The sequence below is a fragment of the Podarcis raffonei genome, chromosome 1 (assembly GCF_027172205.1).
Source record: "Podarcis raffonei isolate rPodRaf1 chromosome 1, rPodRaf1.pri, whole genome shotgun sequence".
NCBI classification, from domain to species: Eukaryota; Metazoa; Chordata; class Lepidosauria; order Squamata; family Lacertidae; genus Podarcis; species Podarcis raffonei.
The window spans coordinates 33,668,601-33,691,529 of NC_070602.1; the positions used below are offsets into that span (position 1 = coordinate 33,668,601).

The window sequence follows — 22,929 nt, forward strand, 5'->3', positions numbered from 1 at the left end:
CAAGACCATTACCTTTGCTCACAGCCAGCCTCATTGCTGCAATGATTGCAGCCAGTCACACACAGTGTCGGTGTAGCTAGCCAGTGGCTTCTCTGTATATAGCGTCGGTTCACAGGCTCTTGTTGTCTTAGAAATGAATGGTTTGATAATAACAGCTGCTTCAGTTGTTTGCATACAGTATCAGAACTATTGGTCCATTAGATTAGGCAATAAAATTTTAAAATATTTCCTCCTCCGAGGTGCTTGAATACACTGCAATTTTTATTTTTATTTTAAAAAAAGGTTTACACTACAGAAACCACATTCACGAGCTGTACAACTATTCAGATTCTCCATGACAGGTTCATTTATTTATATACTAGGTTAAAAAATACAAATATCTCATTACAAAAAAAGCTTTATCAAACTGTGTACATACAGTAGGTTTTGTCAAAAGCCAACCTGTCAGAATTACTTTATATACATTTGGCTAATATGTGTGACATGCAGAGTAAGAAGACAACTGTTGCAGGCCAATTTCAGAAGCCTGGGATTATAGACTTTTGACAACAGTCAAATGGGTTTCGCATAATCGGTAAATACATTTCCACATACACATGAAAGCAGTTTATAAACCAGGATAAGACTTTATTCTGAGCCCCAGCAACTAGAATCAATCAAACTGGCAAGTGAGAGACAATTCCAACGCAGAGGAGATGTGTCATATTACCAGCCATAGTGGAAGCACGGTAACATGAACACAAGAAATAGTTATTTAAGCAGCAATGGCTGGCATCCCATGGTTCCATGCAGCAATGCTCAAGTGCCCCAGCTTGGACGGTAATGCAGATGCTGCAAGGTTAGTGTGTACATGTATGTTCACACACACACACACGTTTAAAACACACACCTGTTGATACTGAAGGACAGATGAGATTCCAACTTGCAGAAGTGCGCAAAGGCCGACGCTGCCAATCCTTCATTTTTTATTTTTAAAAAGAAGACAATAGTCTCAGTGTACGTTGCTCTGAGCTCAGGCAGGCTGTTGCTGCTAGGCTGAGCTGAAAAAGCTCTGGATGCAAAAGAGGCGACAGGGTAAGAATTTACAAGAGCAAATTGTCAGAATCCTGCCTATTGAATCCAGCTTTAGGGCTCCTCACTTCCAATACACTTTAAGCTCAAATTTGAACGATGAGACATAAAAATACTTGGGGTAGCATCCAACTAATGCATCCCATCAGCACAAGGATTTCTGCTTGTGCAACAGAACCATCCCCACCCCACAAATCCACTTCAGAGGGTTGTGAGAACTCCTAGAACAGATGGGAGGGGCTGTGGGGAAAGTTCCACTCAAGCAGAAATCCTTATGCTGATGGAGTAAGTTACTACTTAGCGCTGCTTTGGATAACACCCTTTTCCTTTGGCTGAGCAGTTGATTCAGGCAAGCTTCTGGGCCTAAGAGTTGATTTTTCCACGGGATGCTATTTTCAAGTAGAGCAGTCTCCCTTAAACTGCCCATCCAGGCCCACCATGATATTTGCTTGCTGGGATGAGACTAGAGTACTGCAAACACACTGATTAATTTATTTTACACATAGGGGTTTTAATTGAGGACTTGAAATAGAGAGGGGTTGCATGTTAAGATTCCAGATTTAGCACCAGTCCAACCTAGAACATAAAAACACTTTTGGCAGCCTTTTCCATCAGATGCAGACTTCCTTCAAAGGCTCATCTCAATGGATAGTAAAGTGCACAAAACCACCAAGTAACATCTCCTCCTCCTTCCACCCAGTCACAGCTCACGCCTCCAACACAGAATCATAGAATTGCAGAGCTGGATGGGACCCTGGGGTCAAATCCCCAGCAATACAGGAATCTCAGCTAAAACACCCATAACAGGTGGCCAGCCAACCTCTGCTTTAAAAAACACTCCATGGAAGTCCACCACCTTCTGAGGACGTTTGTTCCACTGTCGAACATGTAAGGTAAAACTAAAAGATCTCACTCCTGATGCTAAGCTTACAAATGCTAACTTCTTGAGGTTGTTAAGCAGCAAACACCATTGTTTCTGCCCAGGGTACAATTTTAAAGGATTACACATCATTGGACTACGGATACATTTAATTACAGAGCTATATGCAGCAATACTTTTGGTTATCGGTTTACCATTTTCAGAACAGGCACTCTTGACCTTTGGAGAGGGGACTTAATACTAGAGAAACGGAAAGTATCATTTGCTTTTGCACTGATTTCCCACCCCCCAATGGTGTTAGTTTTAATAGAAATCAGTAACAGTTTTTCTGAAGTAACCCAGCTAGGATAACTGTTTGGCGGGGGGGGGGGGGACTCCACTTTTTCCCAGTTGCCCATCTAAGTATACTTTTCCATTAGGCTACATCAAAGTAACATTTGCGCAACCTAACATAGGTTTGCAAGACAAACATGACATGTTTTCTAAAATTCAAGGAGTTCTTATATATGTAGTGATAGACATCACAATCATCACATGATCCATTCATTTTTTTATATATATAAATAGCACTTCTTTCCCATTTTATACAAGTGGATTTAGACTACAGTCTTAGAAGCTAGTGTGCCATGTGGTGAAGAACCAAAAATGTGCCCAGGTGGTGTCTTTCTGCAGCATCCTCTCACTTCCCCCAGCAGCTCAATAGGCAGTTTTAAAATTGGCTCACACATTGAGCCAGGCAAGCAGCTGCAAAAGAAACTTAAAAGACCCCAAGCAGCTGCATGCGCCATTCTCCCCCATGCATGCACATAGCTTTGTAGGACTGCAGGCTTAGTCAGATGTTCTCAGGCTCTCCAAAAGGTTAACGTTTTCTATCTGAGACGCTGGAGCCGAATTAGAGGCAAGACGTCATGGTCGACATGATTATGTGTCACTTATTCTAAGACGTTTGTATGAAGATTACTGACACTACTACAAATACACAGATACTGCCACACAAAATAGATGAGAACAAATAGTAAATACATCTTTCATCTCATGGCACATCTAGCAGGATAACACTGTCTGGTTGGTTTAACGGTCAGTTGTGATTATGCTTGATTGAATATTTTCCTTTCTGTAGCTGAGAAATATACAGTTTGGATTTGCTTCCATCAGGCCTCTTAAACCACACTTCATCATGGTTAATTGTTGTAATTATGGCACTGAAAAGAAAGGAGGGGGGAATCAGGAGCACATTAGTGTCCATATAAAACTACAGGATCACCTTAAACTGCACTGCCATTTATAAACGGTACTGTAATTATTGGTAATAGAACACACAAGCATTATAACAAGTGCCTCATTAAATTAAGGATAGCTAATAAAATACAGGAACACTGATATTGGAAGTGTACTAAACATTACTACGTCTGTTTACCAACCGTTCACATCTTTAATAGCCGCCCTTTGTTAAGGAAGGGAAAGAGAGAGACAGGCACGTGCGCAGGCTTAACAGCAGAGTGACTAGCTGGCAATGATGTAGCTACAGCAGCGCTCTATAGGATGCTGAAGTCAGTATCCTATAGTACAGCTTGCTTTTGTACAGGTGGAGACCATTCTGAGCGTGTCCAATTGATGTGCGGCTGTCAATACGTCAGTCCTTTTGGACCGTGAAGAGGGCGGAACAGGGGCAGGGAGTAACGGGGTGGGGCGCAATGGGCTGGCTTACAAATACTGACAAATGCAGGGACCAGAAATGGAATCCCTGCGCAAAACAGATGCCGTCTGTATAGTATGTTTTACAATGCCTATCAGTAGGAATCCTACAATAACATCTAGCTATTGTAAGTAACAATGGGACACGGGTGGCGCTGTGGGTTAAACCACAGAGCCTAGGACTTGCCAATCAGAAGGTCGGCGGTTCGAATCCCCACGACGGGGTGAGCTCCCGTTCCTCAGTCCCTGCTCCTGCCAACCTAGCAGTTCAAAAGCACGTCAAAGTGCAAGTAGGCACCGCTCCGGCGGAAGGTAAACAGCGTTTCCGTGCGCTGCTCTGGTTTGCCAGAAGCGGCTTAGTCATGCTGGCCACATGACCCGGAAGCTGTACGCCGGCTCCCTCGGCCAATAAAGCAAGATGAGCGCCACAACCCCAGAGTCGGTCACGACTGGACCTAATGGTCAGGGGTCCCTTTACCTTTATTGTAAGTAACACTGGTGGAAGCTCGATTTGTTGTGGGATTGCTACTGATAGGCCTAATAAGGTACCCTATATGAAAGCATACTATTACTATAGGATACAAAAGTCACCTCTGCGGATGCTTCTGTAGCTGCATCATTGCTAGCTAGTCATTCAGCTGTTGACTCCATGTTGACAAAAGTTCTCACTGAGTGATGCATAGGCAAGCTTCTCTAGTCCTGTTGTGATTTAACTCATTTCTCTCTATATATTTATAAATTAATGTTCATATTGTCTGTATGTATGAGGCATAGGCAAACTCCGGCCCTCCAGATGTTTGGGACTACAATTCCCATCATCCCTGACCACTGGTCCTGTTAGCTAGGGATGATGGGAATTGTAGTCCCAAACATCTGGAGGGCTGGAGTTTGCCTATGCCTGGTATGCACTATGTGCTTTCCCCATACAAGAACATTATTCAGTATATAATATAAATTTATTCACAGACTTAAGTCTTGTGGGGTCTGCTTTATTTATTGTTTTAACTAAAACTCTTGAGATTCCTCCAACCAGAGACAGGTTCACTAGGTGAATCCTGCCCGCTATCTTTACCTTACAGGGCATTCATCTTTCCTATCGATACATATCGCTTGTCCACGTCCGTACCACTCCCCATTATAATACAGCCTTCCATCTTCAGATCTTGCATTGTGTACATGTTTTTCCAACTTGACAGGGGCTGAAAGAATCAGGGCAGACAAAACAGAACACGAGATTTAAGAAGGCAATTTCTACTCTGAGTTTGCCTTTTTGCTTGGAACGCCTCCCACAACTATAGAACAGGAATGGGGAGCCTCAGACGCAGGGACTGAATGCGGCCCCCCAGGCCTTTCCCTCTGGCCCTGGAGCCTCTCCAGCCACTCCCCATTTCCACAAACTACACCCATAACTGGCTCTGCATTGCACCCTACTTGAGTATTTTTGCCAGGTTAGAATGTCCTTGAACTCTGATAATGCTCTTAAATGCCTGAAGGATGAAGAGGGATGTGTGAGTAGATCAGTACTTGGTGCTCCACCAACTTTTGCTTCTATCACCCCCACCCCCCAGTTACTGCCATGTGGCCCTTCCTACAAGGTTCTCCACTCCCTACTACAGAAAGGATCCACTTACCATATTTTTCGCCCCATAGGGTGCACCGGCCCATAGGGCACACCTAGTTTTTTTGGGGGGGGAATAAAGAAAAAAAAATTTATTTCCCCCCCAGGCACAGGGCTGGGGCGGGGGAAGCCCAAGCTTCCCCCGACCCCAGCCCCCAGAACAGGCTGCTATCCGCAAGGATGCAGGCAGCTCTCCGCAAGCCGTAGGAGCCCGACGCGAAGTCGCGCCGGGCTCCCACGGCTTGTGCAGAGCTGCGCAAAGCCCGAAGCCTGGGGCACGCTGAGCTCAGTGTGCCCCAGGCTTCGGGATGCAGGCAGCTCTCCGGAAGCCGTGGGAGCCCGGCGGGAACTCCCACGGGCTCCCAAGGCTTGCGGATAGCTTCCTGAAGCCTGCATTCGCCCCATAGGATGCACACACATTTCCCCTTCATTTTTGGAGGGGAAAAAGTGCTTCCTATAGGGCGAAAATACGGTAAGTTCTCCAAAAGGACAGAAAGTCTTTCCAAACCACACAAGACAAAAAACAGTGTCTTGCTGCCTAATCCGTACACAATTAAGAACTCCCCATAGTAAACTCTTAGCATCTGTGGCTGAGAAATCCTGAGCTATTATAGAGGCAAGGATTGAACAAATATAAAGCAGATTGTCCTTACGTTCTGTTTTCACTCTATGTGGCCCCAAAGTAGCCATTGCCTGAAATAAAAAAAAACGGTGTTAGTCATCATTTCGGCAAATCAACTTAGGAGCTTTGCTTTTAAGAGCATCCCTCTTGAAACCTAAGCTATGCCCATTCATATCAGCCATTTTCTTTAAAAGAAAAAGGAATACAGAGAGCAACATTCAACAATACCTTTCTTATTGTGGTCCAGTCTTCAAGTATATCAAGATCTTGCAGCATGTACACTATATAGGGTCGTTAATATGTTAAGGGACTTGCACATTTCCAAAGAGGGTCAAGTTGTTTTTTTTAAAGGTTCTAGCAGATCACTTCAAAGTATGCTTGGTATAACGCAAGTAAAATCTGTGCCAAGACAGACCCCAAGGGCAGGGCATACATATTTTTTGTGTATGCCTTGGAGCGCCGACACAAATTTATCAGAGAAGCAGCATTGCTTCATTTCCTTGTTTTCAAAAAGGTTCACTGTGTGGCTACACATCCTTTCGGGTTCTAAAGAATGAAAAGTTGTGGTTGTGGCAGGTTCCTCTGCATACATGCACAGAAAAACAAAGGCATCTCATTACAACTGTTGCCAAAATTTCTGCAAACTCTTAGGTTTTTTAAAAAAGTTGTGGGGGTTGGAGAATAGGAATGCTGGGTTATCACTAGATGGAGATTTTATGCTGTACCACCTGCCATCTTCTCTTTAATAATCCACATTATAACCAGGAGGGTGATATCCAACATTATTCATAATCAGACTAGAGCCACTGAAAGCAGTGGAACCAAGTCCACTCATTTTAATGGGTCTATATTGAGTATGACTTAGCTTTTGAGCATCATCCTGTTACTATTACCATACCACATACTGTGCAAAAAAAAAGAGTGACAATTCAATGGACAGACCAGCTCTTAGTCTCTAAGAAAAATATTGTTCTAAATTCTCAGCTTTCAAACCATTGTCTTGTGTTTCACCCCACTTAGTTTCTTAATGAAAGTTTTATGAAGTGTTAACAACCAGCAGCACTGTAATTCAGCGAATATTATATCCAGTTGGCAACCATGAAAAGGATATCTGATACAACAACCGGTTTCTTCTTATCGGGACTGAAGGGATCCTTCCTTTTTTTCCTAGACTGAAGTTCATCATTCCATAACTCTGAGGAAATGTAAGAATGTGGCAGTTAAAACAATTTTCTTCACATAGCACACTGGTCTCCAAGCTCATCTATTCATACAATTAATAAACAAGCTATGCTGCTTTAGGAACTGGAGCTGCCACTTACACTGACTATCCCGTCTTATTCACATTTAGAATAGATTTTTCTTTATGGCATTAGGCCAAGAGAGAGACCCTTGCATTTGAGTGTTATAAACCATGCCTGTGACCAACTCCAACTTGACACAAGTATTTGGTCACTTCATGTACACTCTTCCTTTCCATTTCTGTGCAGCTACCTTTATGTTATGGGCTGGCTGAGTCAAGACAATGCAGATGGAGAACTGCCCAAGGTGCCGGAAGAAGGCTCCAGTGGAATATGGGAGCCGCTGCTGGCAGTGTGGCAGTGTGAGCAATGACCCTGAGGGATGGAATTTTCCCCCAATCTGCTCTTCCATCTCATTTGCCCCCATGATGAGAGCCAAAAGTCCCACCTCTCTCTCTCTCCAAGGTAGTGAGAGCCAAAAGCCCCACCTCTCTCTCTCTCTCCAAGGTAGTCAGAGCCTCTCTCTGACATGCCCATGGTGCTCATTGCATCGCCCACCCCAGAGCCTCCAGTTACTGGGAGTAGCTCTGCCTACCCAGAAGGGGATGTTTCACTGGTCCCAGCCACCTCTCAGGAGGCAGAGACACTTCCCTCGTCACCTAGGTCCAGGAGAAGCCAAACGACAGTAATAAATAATAATAATAATTTATTATTTCTATCCCGCCCATCTGGCTGGGTTTCCCCAGCCACTCTGGGCGGCTTCCAACAGAATATTAGAAACATGGTAAAACATCAAACATTAAAAACTTCCCTAAACAGGGCTGCCTTCAGATGTCTTCTAAAAGTCAGATAGTTGTTCATTTCCTTGACGGGAGGGCGTTCCACAAGGCAGGTGCCACTATTGAGAAGGCCCTCTGCCTGGTTCCCTGTAACTTCACTTCTCGCAGTGAAGGAACTGCCAGAAGGCCCTCGGAGCTGGACATCAGTGTCCGGGCTGAATGATGGGGGTGGAGACGCCCCTTCAGGTATACTGGGCCGAGGCCAGAGAACAGCAAAAGAACAGTAGATTCTTCACACTAGGCGTAGTGAGAGATTTCAGAAATGCTTACTGCCCTAAGATGGGTCCACCCCATTCCTATATATAGGATAGCAAAAGGGGTGTGACAGTGTAGGATCAATGTCTAAAACTTCGGTAGTTAGAGTACCTGCCCTTCATATAGCTGTGTTTAGGATTGCCTGAAGTGCCTTAAACCAGTAATCTGCATATGTGCAGCGGTAATCTATACATTAAAGCCTTTGGAAAGAATCTTTCTTCAAGTCTTTGTCGTCAAGAACTAGGAGTCAGGACACTCCACCAGCTATTAGTTACCTGAGGTAATGTCAATGCTATGTCGGTCTTCTTCAAGTCGTCTGATTTTCTCTTCCAGTTCACTTTGAACTGTGTCATACAACAAGAGCTTTTCACTCTGAAAGGAAAAGTTAACAATGTAGTCAAACATTAGCCAACGAAAAGCAGCCAACACATCATCTTCTACTGGATTGGGGCACTCAAGAGCAACGGAAGAAGCTTCCAACAAAGAGACCTGATGTATAAGAACCGTTCTCTCGCTGGGTTCAGAGTGCCAGAGGCAATGCAAAAAGACTGTCATCTGATGTTGAGAAAGGTAGTCTCAGGTGCGTGAGGCAGATGCAATAGCGCATAGAAGGGTTAAGATCCTGCAGAACATTCAAGTGGGCATGGGGTTAAAAGGGGTTTTCGTCTTCCAATAAGTGTTTTGAATCTACAAAGCACCAAGCCTAGCCTGATAAATGTGAAGGGCTTTACCCATATTTTCCAAACAGTGGGAAATTATATAAGCGCAAGAAAATAAACACACTAGTCTTAAAAAAGGAGAAACCCAAAACCTCATTTTCCTTCTAAATATGTTATGATCTGTATGTAGCTACTTGCAAAGGGCTCAGGACAAGCAACCTGTAGGAACACATGGGAGAATTTCAAGTCATCTTGGGGGGGGGGGAGTACAGTGGTACCTTGGTTCTCAAAAGTCTTGGTACTCAAACGCCTTGGTTCTCAAAGGCCGAAAACCCAGAAGTAAGTGTTCCGGTTTTGGAACGTTTTTCGGAAGCCGAACGTCCGATGCGGCTGTTGGCTATTGCTTCCGGGGCGCCTGCACCAAACAGAAGCTGCCAAACGGACTTATGGAACGGATTAAGTTGGGCACTTTTGTTTTTGCTATTTATTTTGTGTTTTTGTTTTTGAGGTTTTTTCAGTTAATTTGTTTTTGTGATTGTGTGGAACACAGTTCAGCTACTGATTGATTGTGTGACTGCGGAAATGGATAAAAGCCCCCAATGCAAACAATGACTATCATCAGTGCAGGTAAGAAAAAATAATAATTTTAATTTTTTTATCACCTACAATACTGTCTTATTTATTTTATAGTACAGTACACTATTATTGCTTTCATTTTATGGATCAATGGTCTCGTTAGATAGTAAAATTAATGTTAAATTGCTGTTTTAGGGGTTGTGTTTAAAAGTCTGGAACGGATTAATCTGTTTTGCATTACTTTCTATCGGAAAGTGCGCCTTGGTTTTGGAACGCTTTGGCTTTGGAACGGACTTCTGGAATGGATTAAGTTTGAGAACCAAGGTGCCACTGTAAAAGCAATGCAGCTGGAATACGAAGACTATGCAACTATTCCTGTGTGCTTGGAGATGCTTTAAGAAATTTCAGCTCGTGTATCCCTGCAAAAGTAGCCTCCCTTCCTTCCCCACTGGCCACACAGTATATCATGTCTGGAACTTATTGCAGGGGGGCTATCAATATGTAGCCGCCTTATATTCAAAATCAAGAATCCCAAATGGTGCAATCAAGCCCTTCAGCATGAACTAGATCCTTGGATTCTGATCATTCTGAGGGAACTCAGGGCGGATTATGCATATTAAAAACCAGATATTTTGATTTATTTCTCAAAAAAAGGTTGGAAACAATATGGTTTAAACTGAATTCTGAATTTAAAACATGCAACGTCTACACATATTCAGGTAACTCACAATTATGTGCATTTAACTTCTGCTCATTCATCTTCAGTAAAAATAAATAATAATTAAAAAGGGGGCAAAAAACTTTGCCAATCCCACCCACCACTGCACCCAGTTACTGTTTTAATAGGAATGGGATTTTAACTTGGGTGGGTGCTGTTTTATTGGGGGGGGGCGTTGTTTTAAATTGTTGTTAAATGTTATATGTTAATTTGGATTTTTGGATTTGTATTTGAGTTGGGGTATTGTTTAGGGGCTTTTGCTGGGGAGTGTATCGTTTATACATTAGTATTGTTGTGCATACATTAGTATTGTTAATTGTTTTGATTATTTTTATTATGTATTTTGTGCTTTGTATATTGTAACATTGTGTTGTGAAATGCCCCAAGACCTATGAGTATAGGGCAGTATACAAATTTTAAGGATAATAACAATAATGTGTCCTTTGACCAGTCACTGTCTCTCAGCCTAACCTACCTCACAGGGTTGTTGTGAGAATAAAATAGAGAAGAAGAAACTGGTACAACACCTTAGCTCTTTGGAAACACCAGTCCATCCTAGGATATCTTGATGCAGAAACAAGCTTCCATGCAAACAATGGATATGGACACATTTCTGTCATACAAGCCTCTCTGAACCAGTTGATAGGGTGTGTGTGTGTACATATATATATATGTATGTATATGTATATGTATATGTATATACACAGAGAAAGAAAGAGAGATGGGAATTCCTATCAAAGGCCACAAGGTATTTCATTAAATTAGCTGCACAGGACTAGTTCTGGATCAGAACTATTGTGTTTGACCTTCCACATACTATTGGGAAACCATGTACAAATGCATTACTTGCAAGTGGAACATGCAACAAAATGTTGCAGCGCACCACCACCTCTAACAAGTGTTGCTGTTCAGAGTCCCAGCCACACAGCACATCCTCTGGAATACAAGGGCTGAAGGAGGGCACTTTTACTCTTCATCTGTTGCCACACCCCTTGTTCTTCCCAAGTAGCATTCAGCATTCTCAGTCCTCACTGCACTGTTTTGGCCCTTCAGAGTGTTTGTGTAATTATCTCCACCATCCTCAGGGTTTCCATAAGCACACTCATACTTCCCTCTTGGCTCCATTTCTGTTGACACTCACCATCTGAGTTTGCTATTAAAAGGAAGTGATTATTGTATTTCTTCTTGTGGGAAACTATGAAAAAGCAGGGCATCAATTTTCGTCTCACAAAGAAACACTGTATTGTCCAGGTGCGCTATATAGCACCTGGTGCTTCTGGAAAGCACTGCAGCCAGGATCCAAAGAGATGCGAGGTTCATGCAAGGCTTTAATGTTGACCCAGTGGAATTTTTAATCCTGATAATTTTGCTTGAATCAGGCCTTAGTGTTTTTAACTGTTTACAGGAAGAGCCTTTAACAATTACAGCTGGTGTTTTTAGGCGTATATGGATCCAAAGAGCTACATGACCAATGTTTTTGTGATCATGCTGTCAATGTAGCATGAAGTCTCTTCTTCCTTGCAAACTAATATTTTGATTATTACAGTAACCAGTTAGTATGCCTATGTTTTTCAGGGGAAAGCCAGAAACTACAGAACTGCAAGCCTGAATTGAATCATCCCATCCAGAGCTCATTCAAAGATTTTCAGTGCCTCTCAATGATTTTTAGTACCGCATGAACCTTCTTCTGAATCAAAACAACATCTGAGTTCTTGGTTTCCCCTCCAGGCAGCAGAAATACGCCACAAATCTTGGAAAAGTTATTTGAAAATGACACCACACACAAGAGATGCAGTCAAAAATGTGGTTCAGGTAGCATCGCAGAACTGAAACAAATCACATGGCAGTGGCCTGACCTAGCAACCACTTGTTTATGCAAACTTGAAACATACAAAACTTAGCTGAAGTAATTTGCTTCATTTTGTGTTCCCAGTGTACCCCTCAGGTGGCACGCTGGTTTCCTTTTGAGATTAAGATTTTACACGGCTGATTAGACATGCTACCAAGAGCTTCAACATGATTTTCAAGAAAGCCCAGTAATTAAAATCATTGTTCTCTTTTCTGTAGTTGAAAATGCTGTAATATTCAACGTTCAAAAATAACTTGTCAGCTGTACAACCTGACTGTGTGCATGTTTCCCCAAAAGCAAGCCCCAACAGTTACAGACAAATGAAAACTCTCTTCAGCTAAGAACGGTACCTCACAGTGCTGGCGGGAAGCTTGGATTTCACATTCATATTTGTTTTTCACGGACTCTAAACAGAGCTCTCTGTAGATACCTACAAACAAACATTTTTTTTTGTTTAAACCTTCTGTGAGAGAGGCAAAATAGGGCCCACAGGCCTCATTTAGCCTACCAATGCATTTCCCCATAAGCTGCAACTTACCAAACCCTAAGGAATGGGGCATTTTAAACAGCGGTGAAATCCCAATCATGCCTGGCCCTCATGAATTTTCCATAAGTGAATTCTAAATTCCCCATCAGTAAAAGGCCCCTTTTTCAGTTCAACCCATTCAACCCAAGGACAAGGCTCTCTTTACTCCACTGCCCATCCTGTGCCCAGTAAACACAAACAAATTTTCCCCTCATGTGCCCTTTTCACATTTCCCAAAACACATCAGGGCTGTGATACCAGGAAAACAGGCTAGAAATAAAGCTACTTGTGCTTTCTTTTTCCTAGCTCTGAGTGCGGCCTGTTTGCTCCTCTGCTCATCTTGATTCTTCAATGTTAAATGTGGTAAAAGCTTGATGAGATATTAACTGCCCACTTTCTATCTTGGAAGTGGGCATAGAAGTGTATGGGAAAGCAGCTAAAGTGCTCCCCGGTTCCCTCATGTATCCAGGCTTTGCTATTGTTTGCTTCCTATGCTAGCAGGAAAAGGGGTGGGAGGAAGAGAGGAGAGCCTAACTCTGCCTTGCTAAAAACCCAGTAAATAAGAGAATGCCTTGGAGGCCAAGCAGATGAGATGAGAGTTTGATTTCATCTACTCTGGGCATTCTTATACAATGCCCTCCTTGAATCTTTCACCAATTAAGACAGAAGTGCCAAAGAGCACGGTGTAGTTAAAAAGGAGCAGATTTAAATGTTTTTGTTAGTATTTTACTTCTACCAACAAGAAGTACCTAACTGAGTCAAAGACAACCCCTTCGCACACTTACCTGCCACTTTTGTTCGGATTTGCATGTTTTCTTGCAGAGCTGCCAGCGGTTCCAAGTACTCTGGTGCCTTTCCCGCAATGACCTCCTGCAGTTTTGCATCCACTTGGCTTAATCTCTCTTTGTAAAGTCTTAAAAAATGCAGATGAAAGATGGAGTGCATTGCATTAAAGTAGTGTAGAGAATACTGTATATTAACATTACTAAGAATACATTTTCCACAGCCACCAATGGCCAGAACCTAGAAAACCCATTGAACCTGCCAACCTTGCAGAAATTCAGAGGACTTAAAAAAAACTGTACAGAAAAATTATCACTTACACAATGCTTATACAGTGCTGGATCTTTACGTTATGCTTCCTGATTTTAGCCTGCACAGATGAAGATCAGACATCCATTTAAGACTGTCTCCTAGTACCCAACACATACATACAGCTATATGAACTGGAACTCTTTGCTAACTAGATATTTACAGTATTTATTCCAAGTCTTAGTCTGGGAAACATGCAGAACAGAACCCTCACTTTTTTTAAAAAAATGACCAATACTTTATTGCTATTTTTTAAAATGTTGAAATGCATATCCTGCTCTCAGGGCAGCTAACAATATTAATAACTCAGTAAAAGCAGCACAGCAGCTGTAGATAAAACACAATGGAGTAATTTTTCTTTAATGAGGTTGGACTAAGGACTTATTATGGCTTAAACTGGTTTAGCACAAGTGAGTGTTGTTTCACAGTAACTGAATGTTTCAAGAGTCCTCACTACGGTGCTACCAAATACTTCCATTTCAGTAACCCAAAGAATTTCACACTCTGCACCAGAAAGTAAAACCATGTTTCCTGATTTGCAGTTTATGGGGCAGCCATGCACCTAGATCTGCCACATTCAAATACAAAACAGGACCAGTCTGGCCTTTATTTGAAGCAGAATGTGCAGGGGAGTGAAGTGAAGCATGCACACACTTTCACAGCCTTACCTTGTAGCATCCATTGCTACCTAGAGTTTTGTTACTGCCCATTACACTTCCAGAGTTGGAGTCAAGCCGGGTAAAAACCGCTTAAAGTGCAGTGGATTGTAGCTATGTAAGGCGAGGGGTGGGGAAGTTGGTTCACTTCTACAGCATGATCCTTGTACCTTGGTTCCCGAATGCCTTGCAACTCGAATGTTTGGGATCCCGAACACCGCAAACCTGGAAGTGAGTGTTCCAGTTTGCGAACGTTCTTTGGAACCTGAACTTCCGACGTGGCTTACGCAGCTTCTGACTGAGTGCAGGAAGCTCCTGCAGCTAATCAGAAGCTGCACCTTGGTTTTCGAACATTTTCCGAAGTCGAACGGACTCCCGGAACGGATTCTGTTAGAGAACCAAGGTACGACTGCATAGAGAAGACCCCATTTCCCCACTTTGTGCTTGAATGGGAGAAGGCATGGGCATAAAATGCAGGTGGCTGTGCCATAACAATTAGGATGGCCTTTTAGAATGTCCCACCCTAGCAGAGGGCAAAAGTTGCTTTTCCCTTTGCATATAAGGTCTAGGAAGACAAGGGTGAATTATTCCATTTCAGATGTACAGCAACATAAAATTCCATGGTAACTACATTGGAAATCTCTAATCATCATTGTATTGATTATCCCCCCCTCACAAGGAGGTCCCAACACAGATCACAACCATGTAAAATACAATAAATATCTAGATACTTCCCAAAATTTCACCAGCTTACATTAATCTTTCAGCATAAACAATCGTAACATTGCTCCACAAACCTTTAGATCAGGGATAGGCAGACTTCAGGCTTGGGGAAAGTCTGTAGACCATTAGCAGAACATATTCTTTGCATGCAAAAGACAACCAGTTCAATCCCTGACAATTCCAGATTGGGCTTGGAAAGACCCTCATTTGAAACCTTGAGGCGCCCCATCCAGCCAGTGCAGACAGAGGCAGATGTTTTGATGGTCTGATTCCACATACAGCTCCACCTACCTTTTAGTTTTACTACAACCCCAAAATCCATCAACTAGAGGCAGGTGCAGAATGGCGGCAGGGGTGGGGAAATACATACTGAGAATTAAGGAAGAGGTCTCAGCCCAGGGATTTGTTTTGATAGCACTACTGAGCTCACAATTCTTTTACCCATAAAGCCTACTCATGCCTTCTCCCAAGCATCCTACACTTCAGCAATCTAATTAAGGAAAAAAGCCTTTCCATTGTAGCTACTGTCACATAATCATACTGTCACATAACCCTGTGCACCTACTGCAATTCACCCAAATTTGTACCAGTAGATCCCAATATATTTTATGCCTTCCCTTGCTTTACCAAATACAAAGCTAACTCAGGATGGTGAAAATCTGTAGTTTACTTACTGGTCTTTGAGGTCTGTAAATTGTTTTTCAAGATTGGACATCTCATCCAAACACTCCATTCTTCTTCTTTCACAGTCCTCATCGTCCATTTCTGAGAACAGAATTATTCACTTTAAAAATACACAACAGCAACTGGTTTTCCTTCAGTCTATTTTATACCCAAACAGTTGATTAAAAAATCCCACAAAAAAGTTAATATTCCAAAGGATGAAGTTTTAAGAGAATTAATGCTTGACCATCTTTATTTTTTTCCTGCTGCACAATTCATCTTGGAACATAACCAAACTGGATCATCCATCACTAGTTCAGACTCACTTGAGCGTATGTGAAATTGAGGGGTTTTTTTGGGGGGGGGTTGCCCCAACATGCATCCCTTTACACCTGTTTACACTAAATTGCACTTGTCATTCTATTGCTCATTCACTGACTTTGGATTTGGAAAGGCCCTTTTGGAGCTCTTCACTATACGGCAAGTATCACCAGGAGATGTGGTACTGGCTTTATATCAAGGCAATTTAAAATAATCTCTTTTTATATTAATGTGTTTCATGAACATGTGGATGGCATGCACTGCAGAATTATACCTGCTTAGAAATGGGGGGGGGGGGAATCTGTTGCGTTCTCTGTCTACATGTTAGGATTCTAATCAAGATAATCTTCTTGAAAGCTAAATATATGGACACAAGGGCTGGTAGTTACTGGGTAAAGGTTTTTCCACGAGATGGAAAGTAAATGTCCATGACAGGACAGAGCCTATTCTATTGTGGCACCCTATTTCTGAAATTTCCTCCTGTGAAAGTTGCACCTGACACAACCCTTATTTTCTTTTTCTTATCAGGTCTTTTTATTTGCTCAGGTCTTTTAAGTTTCTAAGGTTTTATACTAACATTTTATCTTGCTTTATTGTTCTGTGCTTTATTATGGAGGCCTAAATCAGATCAAAAATCTAATAGCAGATTTATTACTTTCTGTACTTCAATTATTTCAGGGGAATACACAACGCTTACTTGACAAATCAGAGAAGTGATACTTCCTAATTTAAGTAGCAGCTTTAAGCATTACAGCTGCTTCACAAAAGTGCACATATTTTAATAATCCTCTTAACTGCATCCCAACCTATCAGTATTATTTCCATATTGCACATGGAAGGCTAAGGCTATGATGTCTTTGGACAGTGAGAGTACATTGAGAAAGTGAGGTTTTAACTAGAGACAACCTCCTGTTGACATGTTGCTCCTTTTGACACCACAGTGCACCAGCTCTTTTGGAATATTTTACAATAACAATCCTCCAGGATTTTGTTTATGAGTTTGCAGAGTCAATTCTGGGCTGACAAACAATGACCAACAGCAGTATAAATTATAGCATGAGAAAGTCCGTTGCGTACTAACTGGTACAGATATGTTCCTAAGAATCAATGCATGTCTGTCTGTTATCTGTTGACATTATTCTAGGGATGAGAAAAATGAACGAAAGCTTAACTGTTTGTCCAATTCAGAAGCAAGATAGTCAGCCATGTACCATACTAGCAGGTGGTGCTGTGGTCTAAACCAGAGCATCTTGGGCTTGCCAACCAGAAGGTTGGCGGTTCGAATCCCCACGACGGGGTGAGCTCTTGTTGCTCAGTCCCAGCTCCTGCTAACCTAGCACTTTGAAAGGATGCCAGTGCAATTAGATAAATAGGTACTGCTGTGGCGGGAAGGTAAATGGCATTTCCATGTGCTCTGGTTTCCAACACAGTGTTCCGTTGCACCAGAAGCGGTTTAGTCATGCTTGCCACATGACCCGGAAAGCTATCGGTGGACAAACATTGGCTCCCTTGGCCTAAAAGCGAGATGAGCGCCGCAACCCCATAGTTGTCTTTGACTAGACTTAACCGTCCAGTGGTCCTTTACTTTTACCTATACCAGCAATGAATAAAATCTGTGCCAAGAATCTCCTCGTGATTTCTGAAATGAAGCTTACCTCTGCCACCATGCTACTTGCTTTGTCATTTCAAAAACAGATTTGGTGCTTCCAGAAGTCCCATCCAATCAAAAAACAATGGGGGGGGGGAGAACAGCACATACTAGTTGGGATTTATTTACCACACTCCACTGAAAGCACAAGTGACAAAAGTGCTCCGTGAAATACTGAAGAGGCCTAAAAAGAATCGCTTTGGACTATGCTTAATATGCTGGGGTAGTATGGCTACTGCTTGTCCCAAGGCAACACAAGACTTCCTCACCCCAGAAACCCAGGTCAGAATTTGCTCATCCAAGTAAGTAGTTTAAGCGCTTGACACTTCAACGTATTACGCGTCTGAAATGTGAAGGTTTGATCAATGGGTTGCAACCTATAGCACTGCACTGCAAATAGCACAGGCAAACAGGCTTTCTGGTGTACCTAGGCACCAAGGAGCAAGGAGCTGCATGTAGTCTGCAGGGCACATTAGTGTGTCGGACTAGGACCTGGGAGACAAGGGTTCGAATTTCCACATAGCATGAAGTTTACTGAGTAACCTTGGGCCAGTCGCTGTCTCTCGGCCTAACCTGCCTCACAGGATTGTTTTGAGGATAATATGGAGAGGTGGAGAACCTCCTTGAGCTCCTTGGTGGTGTATAAATGCATTTTCCTCAACATGTGGCGTACTTGCCCCAAAAGTCTGGCTGCCAATTATTTAGTGCTTTTCTAGGTAGGCTTGCTACCTAAATCCACTGGATCCACTCTGTGTGGCTCAGAAGAAACTTGGCATAATCCCCGCTGGGTTGTTGTTGTTTTTTACTGATACTATACAATACGTCTTCAAAAAGTGAGGATGAATCCTAGCCACTATTAAAATAGTGAACAGCACTGGGGAGTTGTCTGATGGAAAGTCTCCTGGGAAACATAGTTCCCTTTTTCCTAGGGTTTGCCCCCCCCCCAAAATATTTGGATTCCAAGTTAGAAAGATTAATACTGCAAAGTCAAATATTTTGAAGTGTGAAATCCTCATGTCAGAACATAAAAAGAGCCCTGTTGGATCAGGCCAAGGGCCCATCTAATCCAGCATCCTGTTGTCACAGGGGCCAACCAAATGCCTCTGGGAAGCCTGCAAGCCTAGACCTGAATGCAACTGCCAAACTACAGGATAAGGAGATTGTGCTGTGCCAGCACTTCATCCGGCCTCTTTCTTGCACACTGCACAGTGTTAACACTCGGCTTACTCCAGCAAGAAATCCTGATTCACATTCAGTTTATTTTAAAAGCTTAATGCAACTTCTATTTTGTAAGGATGATCGCTGGGTGCGGAGCACACTCCCCACCCGCAGGCAGCCTCAGCTGCCTGCACGCGTGACCTTGGGGTGCGGAGCACACTCCCCCTCACAGATAAAGCCACAGCTGTCTTAACATCTTGCCCTCTGTCTAACCTTTTGCGGTCTCAGTAGTCTGCGGTGTCCTGTCTGTAATCTTTGTCTCTTTCGTCATACATTGTGCAAGGGGAAAAAGACGCAGTGGAAACAGGTGCCAAAATAACTTTGTACCACCCCACGAAATCGGGACCGGAAGATGTGTAAAGGTCACAGCCCAAAATGTATCTGCCTGGGTTTGCATATTGTGTCAATAAAAGGAGCCTCCACAGAGCTGGCTGGCTGGCAGCTTGCTTGCAGCTCACCTGTGCGCAGCTCACCTGCATTATCAACTCCTGCCTCATGTCCTTCACTTCACTATTTGATTAAAATAATGTACGCATATAGTACTGTTCCAGAAAGAGTTTTCCCCCTTAAAAATACCTAGAGGTTCTTACCGTAATACTGTGTTTTCGAACCTGACCAAGACTGAACTCATAAGATCAGTTGGTTTACAGAATGCATGTTACCCTTAAATGTTTTTTTTAAGTATTTGAAAGAAGACGGACGAGCACAAGGTTTAGTATTTTAATGCTCCATATATTGGAGGGGGTTGGTGAGAGAAAAGAGCAAAAAAGCCTGTCCTCTTTGTAATAAAGCATATTACATGTTCACAGGCAAATGCTCTCATTTTATGACTTTAACTGATGTTTAGCTTTTCTGTGTTGATTTACTTGTACACCACTTCAAGACAATTCTAATTAAGTGGCACATAAATTGGTGAAATAAATAAAATAAATTATATTTTTTCTGGGTTCCAGCCAGATTTCCATGGGTCATGAGCCTAGAGTAGAGCTACTAGCACATGGCCACTACTGGCTCAAGAGCAGTTTATCCAAGAGAGGTGTCTGGCCACAGAAACTAAACAACTGTTTGGTAACAACAGTTAATAAAAATAAACACATCTGATAAAGTGGACTCTGGTCCATGAGAGCTTATGCCTTAATAAATTTACTGTTGTTTTTAAGATGCTACAAGACTATTGGTTTTGCTGCAACTGATGAAAACGTCTGCCTCTCTGAAAATGCCTAGGCAGATCTCCAGTTCTGCCAGGATAGTGTTCATCAAACACCATTTTTATGGTTGGCTTAATTGCTCTGCCAAGCAATTCACTCCTCAAATGAAGGGAAAGAAACTTACTTCCTCTGTTGCTTTTGTAATGTTGGGATAAGTGTTGGAGGATGTGCACATAAAATGGAGAAAATGCACTATTAGTATAGTTCAGTGAAGAAAAGAAATGAGGGTAGGTAAGAGATTTTTATGGCACTATAACAGCTATGCCAAGAATAAAAAGGAGAACCAAGTGCTTTTGAGAGACTTTGCAAATCTCTCCTCCAAGACTTGTGAGGGGCATAATTTTGTGAGCCATTCTAAAATAATTGCAACTCTGTCTTGCACTCAGATTCCTGGTGTAGCAACTGTACCTGCTGCTGTAGAGTGTTTCATTCTCAATGCCTTCTTTTGAAGCATTCCCTTCCCATGCTTCTCTCCAAATACTGTTTGCAAAAATGTAAAGTATTTTATCTTCTCCCATTCCCTTCAAGCCCCCCCCCCCAATTCAATCTCAATCTAGCCAGTCAGATCAAACTACTTTGTGCTTCCTTCCCAGGGACCTTAGTTATTCATAGAATTCCCTTGTGTTCTCTATGACTCTACAGATGTTGGAGAGCTCCAGCTGTACCTCTTCACTGAAACTCATTGTATGCTGAACTGTGTGTGTGCATGCGTAGACAATCCATATTCCCAGATTTTAGCGTGCAAGTAATTGTAGCTACAGGTTGAGATGCTCTCACTTCAGTTTCCCCCCTCCTCCAATCTGTCCTACACGCACAATGTAGGAAACCTGCCTGGGAGAATATACATACATGCCATTTCCCTTAAAGATTAGGTACAGCAGATCTGTGCTAGGTCTGGCTTGAGTTTGGCTCTTCTCTGTATGCTTGCCTGTTGTAACACAGGAAGCAGTAAAAATATTATCTTGATTTCCCTGACCTGGGAGTAAGACCTTAAACTCAAAAGGAGCCAATTCTTAGTAGGCAGAAATAAAATCAAACTGTATAAATGGAGAGGCTGCCTGAATGCATTAAGATTTTTCTCTACTTTCTTCATCAGTCTGCCCACAGTCCATTCTGTTTTTCCCTTCCATTACTATGAATCAATTCTGACCATATATGTTTGTCCAGTCATTTCCTTGCCTCTGCCTAGCCTCATATGCCTCTTCCCTTCCCCTTCTCTTATCAGTCTTATCCATCTCCTCCCTCTATCTATCAATAAATAGCCTCCTTCTTGGAAGCTAATATATCTTAATCTACTCTGGAGCCATCTCCTCATTCATCCATCCACGCCTGCATCTTTTTTCTTTTAATCAGGGTTGCAACATGAAAGGGGGGGGGAGGACGAGTATGTGTGGGTGGATGTGGGTGTGTAGTGGCTTGCCAAATGCAAGAGAGGACAGGTGGCTCCCGCAACTTTATTGGTTTACAGAAGGGGGGAGAGAGAGAGAGAGAGAGAGAGAGAGAAGGCATCCCTGCTGAACACAACTAGCGTGCAGGAGCCCTGGTGGTTTTTTTTTGGGGGGGTTGCCTCCGGAAGGCGCGGACAAGCAAGAGGGATGCTACGCAGGTCTGCTCGGAAAGGATCTCCACTGAGTTCCACGGGCCCTACTCCCCTGCCAGCATGCACGGGGTTTTGCAGCCCTGGACGAAAGCAAGCATCTTGCCTGCCTATTGTTACCCCGGGCGACGCCTAGGGCGAGCTGCCCTGCCCTCCGCCCCACAGCCAAGGGGGTGCATGGGGGAAGCACCGGGCGGGGGAAGGAGGCGGGGCGGAGGGGGAAGGGGCGGGGCTGAGTCCTCCTTTTCCCACCCCCCGGCCCAGCCCGAATGGGCAGGAGAGAGAGGGCGCCCCGCTGCCTCGCCGGCTTCACCTGAGCTGTCACCCTCCTCGGACACGGACGAGCTCTCGGACTCCTCCTCCTCGGAGCTGCTGCCCTCGTTCTCCCCGTAGTCCACCTCCATCTCGTCGTGGTTGTTCTCCTTCTTCTCCCGCGAGTGGACCGGCATCGCGCCGCCCAGCCCAGCCCGCAGGCGCTCGGCGTCGCTGGCTCCTAGGGACCGGGGGACAACAGCCCTCCCTGGCCGCCCGCCCGCCTGCCTCCCCAACGCGCCGAAGCTCCGCCTCAGAGAAACCCCGCCATCCACCTTAGCCCCGCACAGCCTCACGCTCCGCTCCGCCGCTCATTGGCTGACGACCCGCCGACGGGCGGGGCGCGCGGGTGGGCGGCGGGGCGGGCGGCGGAGCCGGAGCGGCGCGTGGCGGAGCTTCGCTGAGGCGCGGAGGATCTCGGGACATGTAGTCTCTCGGAAGGAAGGCTTCACTCCACCTAACCGCCCGCCCGCCCCTCAGTGGGCGGAGGAAGGCGCGCCGAAGTGGAAATGTTTCCCAGGGTTGCAGGCGGCCTGCCAAAAGAGCGGCAACAAAACCTCGAAATTCTGAGAGCCGGTGATGAAGATGGTGGAAAGATTTAGGGAAGGGTTTATTGAGGAGTCAGACCCGTAAAACCGTACACGGCGGCGGCAGCAGCAGGCACGGGGAATTTGTGGGCGCCCAGATGCTGCTCGGACTACAGCTCCCACTATCATTGGACATTGGCCACGCTTGCTGGGGCTGATGGGAGTTGGAGTCCCAACAACATCTGGAGGGCCTCAGATTCCTCGCCGCTGTTGCGCAGGATGACACTCTTTTGGAATGTAAGAAAGGTTCTTTTTCTGGATCGGACTAAGGGTCCCATTTAGAGCGAGATCCAGCGTGGTTTAGGGATCGGAGTTACATGGCTTCAAATTCCCACTTGGCTGTCTAAACTACTTT

The 22,929-nt window shown here is 43.8% G+C and overlaps 1 protein-coding gene across 1 annotated transcript; it reads right to left on the minus strand.

Moving 5' to 3' along the window:
- Nucleotides 1-322: 322 nt before the first annotated feature.
- On the minus strand, nt 323-22,345 carry BRMS1L (BRMS1 like transcriptional repressor). Its single transcript, XM_053380210.1, has 10 exons — nt 21,989-22,345; nt 15,695-15,785; nt 13,335-13,462; nt 12,374-12,453; nt 8,497-8,593; nt 6,998-7,081; nt 6,115-6,179; nt 5,918-5,957; nt 4,719-4,845; nt 323-3,153 (listed from the first exon to the last, which is right to left on the minus strand). The coding sequence occupies exons 1-10, from the start codon at nt 22,122-22,124 to the stop codon at nt 3,030-3,032; spliced, it is 972 nt and encodes a 323-aa protein (XP_053236185.1). The 5' UTR covers nt 22,125-22,345; the 3' UTR covers nt 323-3,029.
- Nucleotides 22,346-22,929: the final 584 nt, after the last annotated feature.

Excerpts from the sequence above, each read along its gene's own strand:
- BRMS1L (XM_053380210.1), bottom strand. The coding sequence starts at position 22,124 with ATGCCGGTCCACTCGCGGGAGAAGAAGGAGAACAACCACGACGAGATG. Across the intron at positions 8,594-12,373 it reads CTTCCCGCCAGCACTGTGAG|AGTGAAAAGCTCTTGTTGTA; the intron begins GTACCGTTCTTA and ends TTTTCCTTTCAG. Across the intron at positions 3,154-4,718 it reads AAAGATGAATGCCCTGTAAG|TGCCATAATTACAACAATTA; the intron begins GTAAAGATAGCG and ends CTTTCTTTTCAG.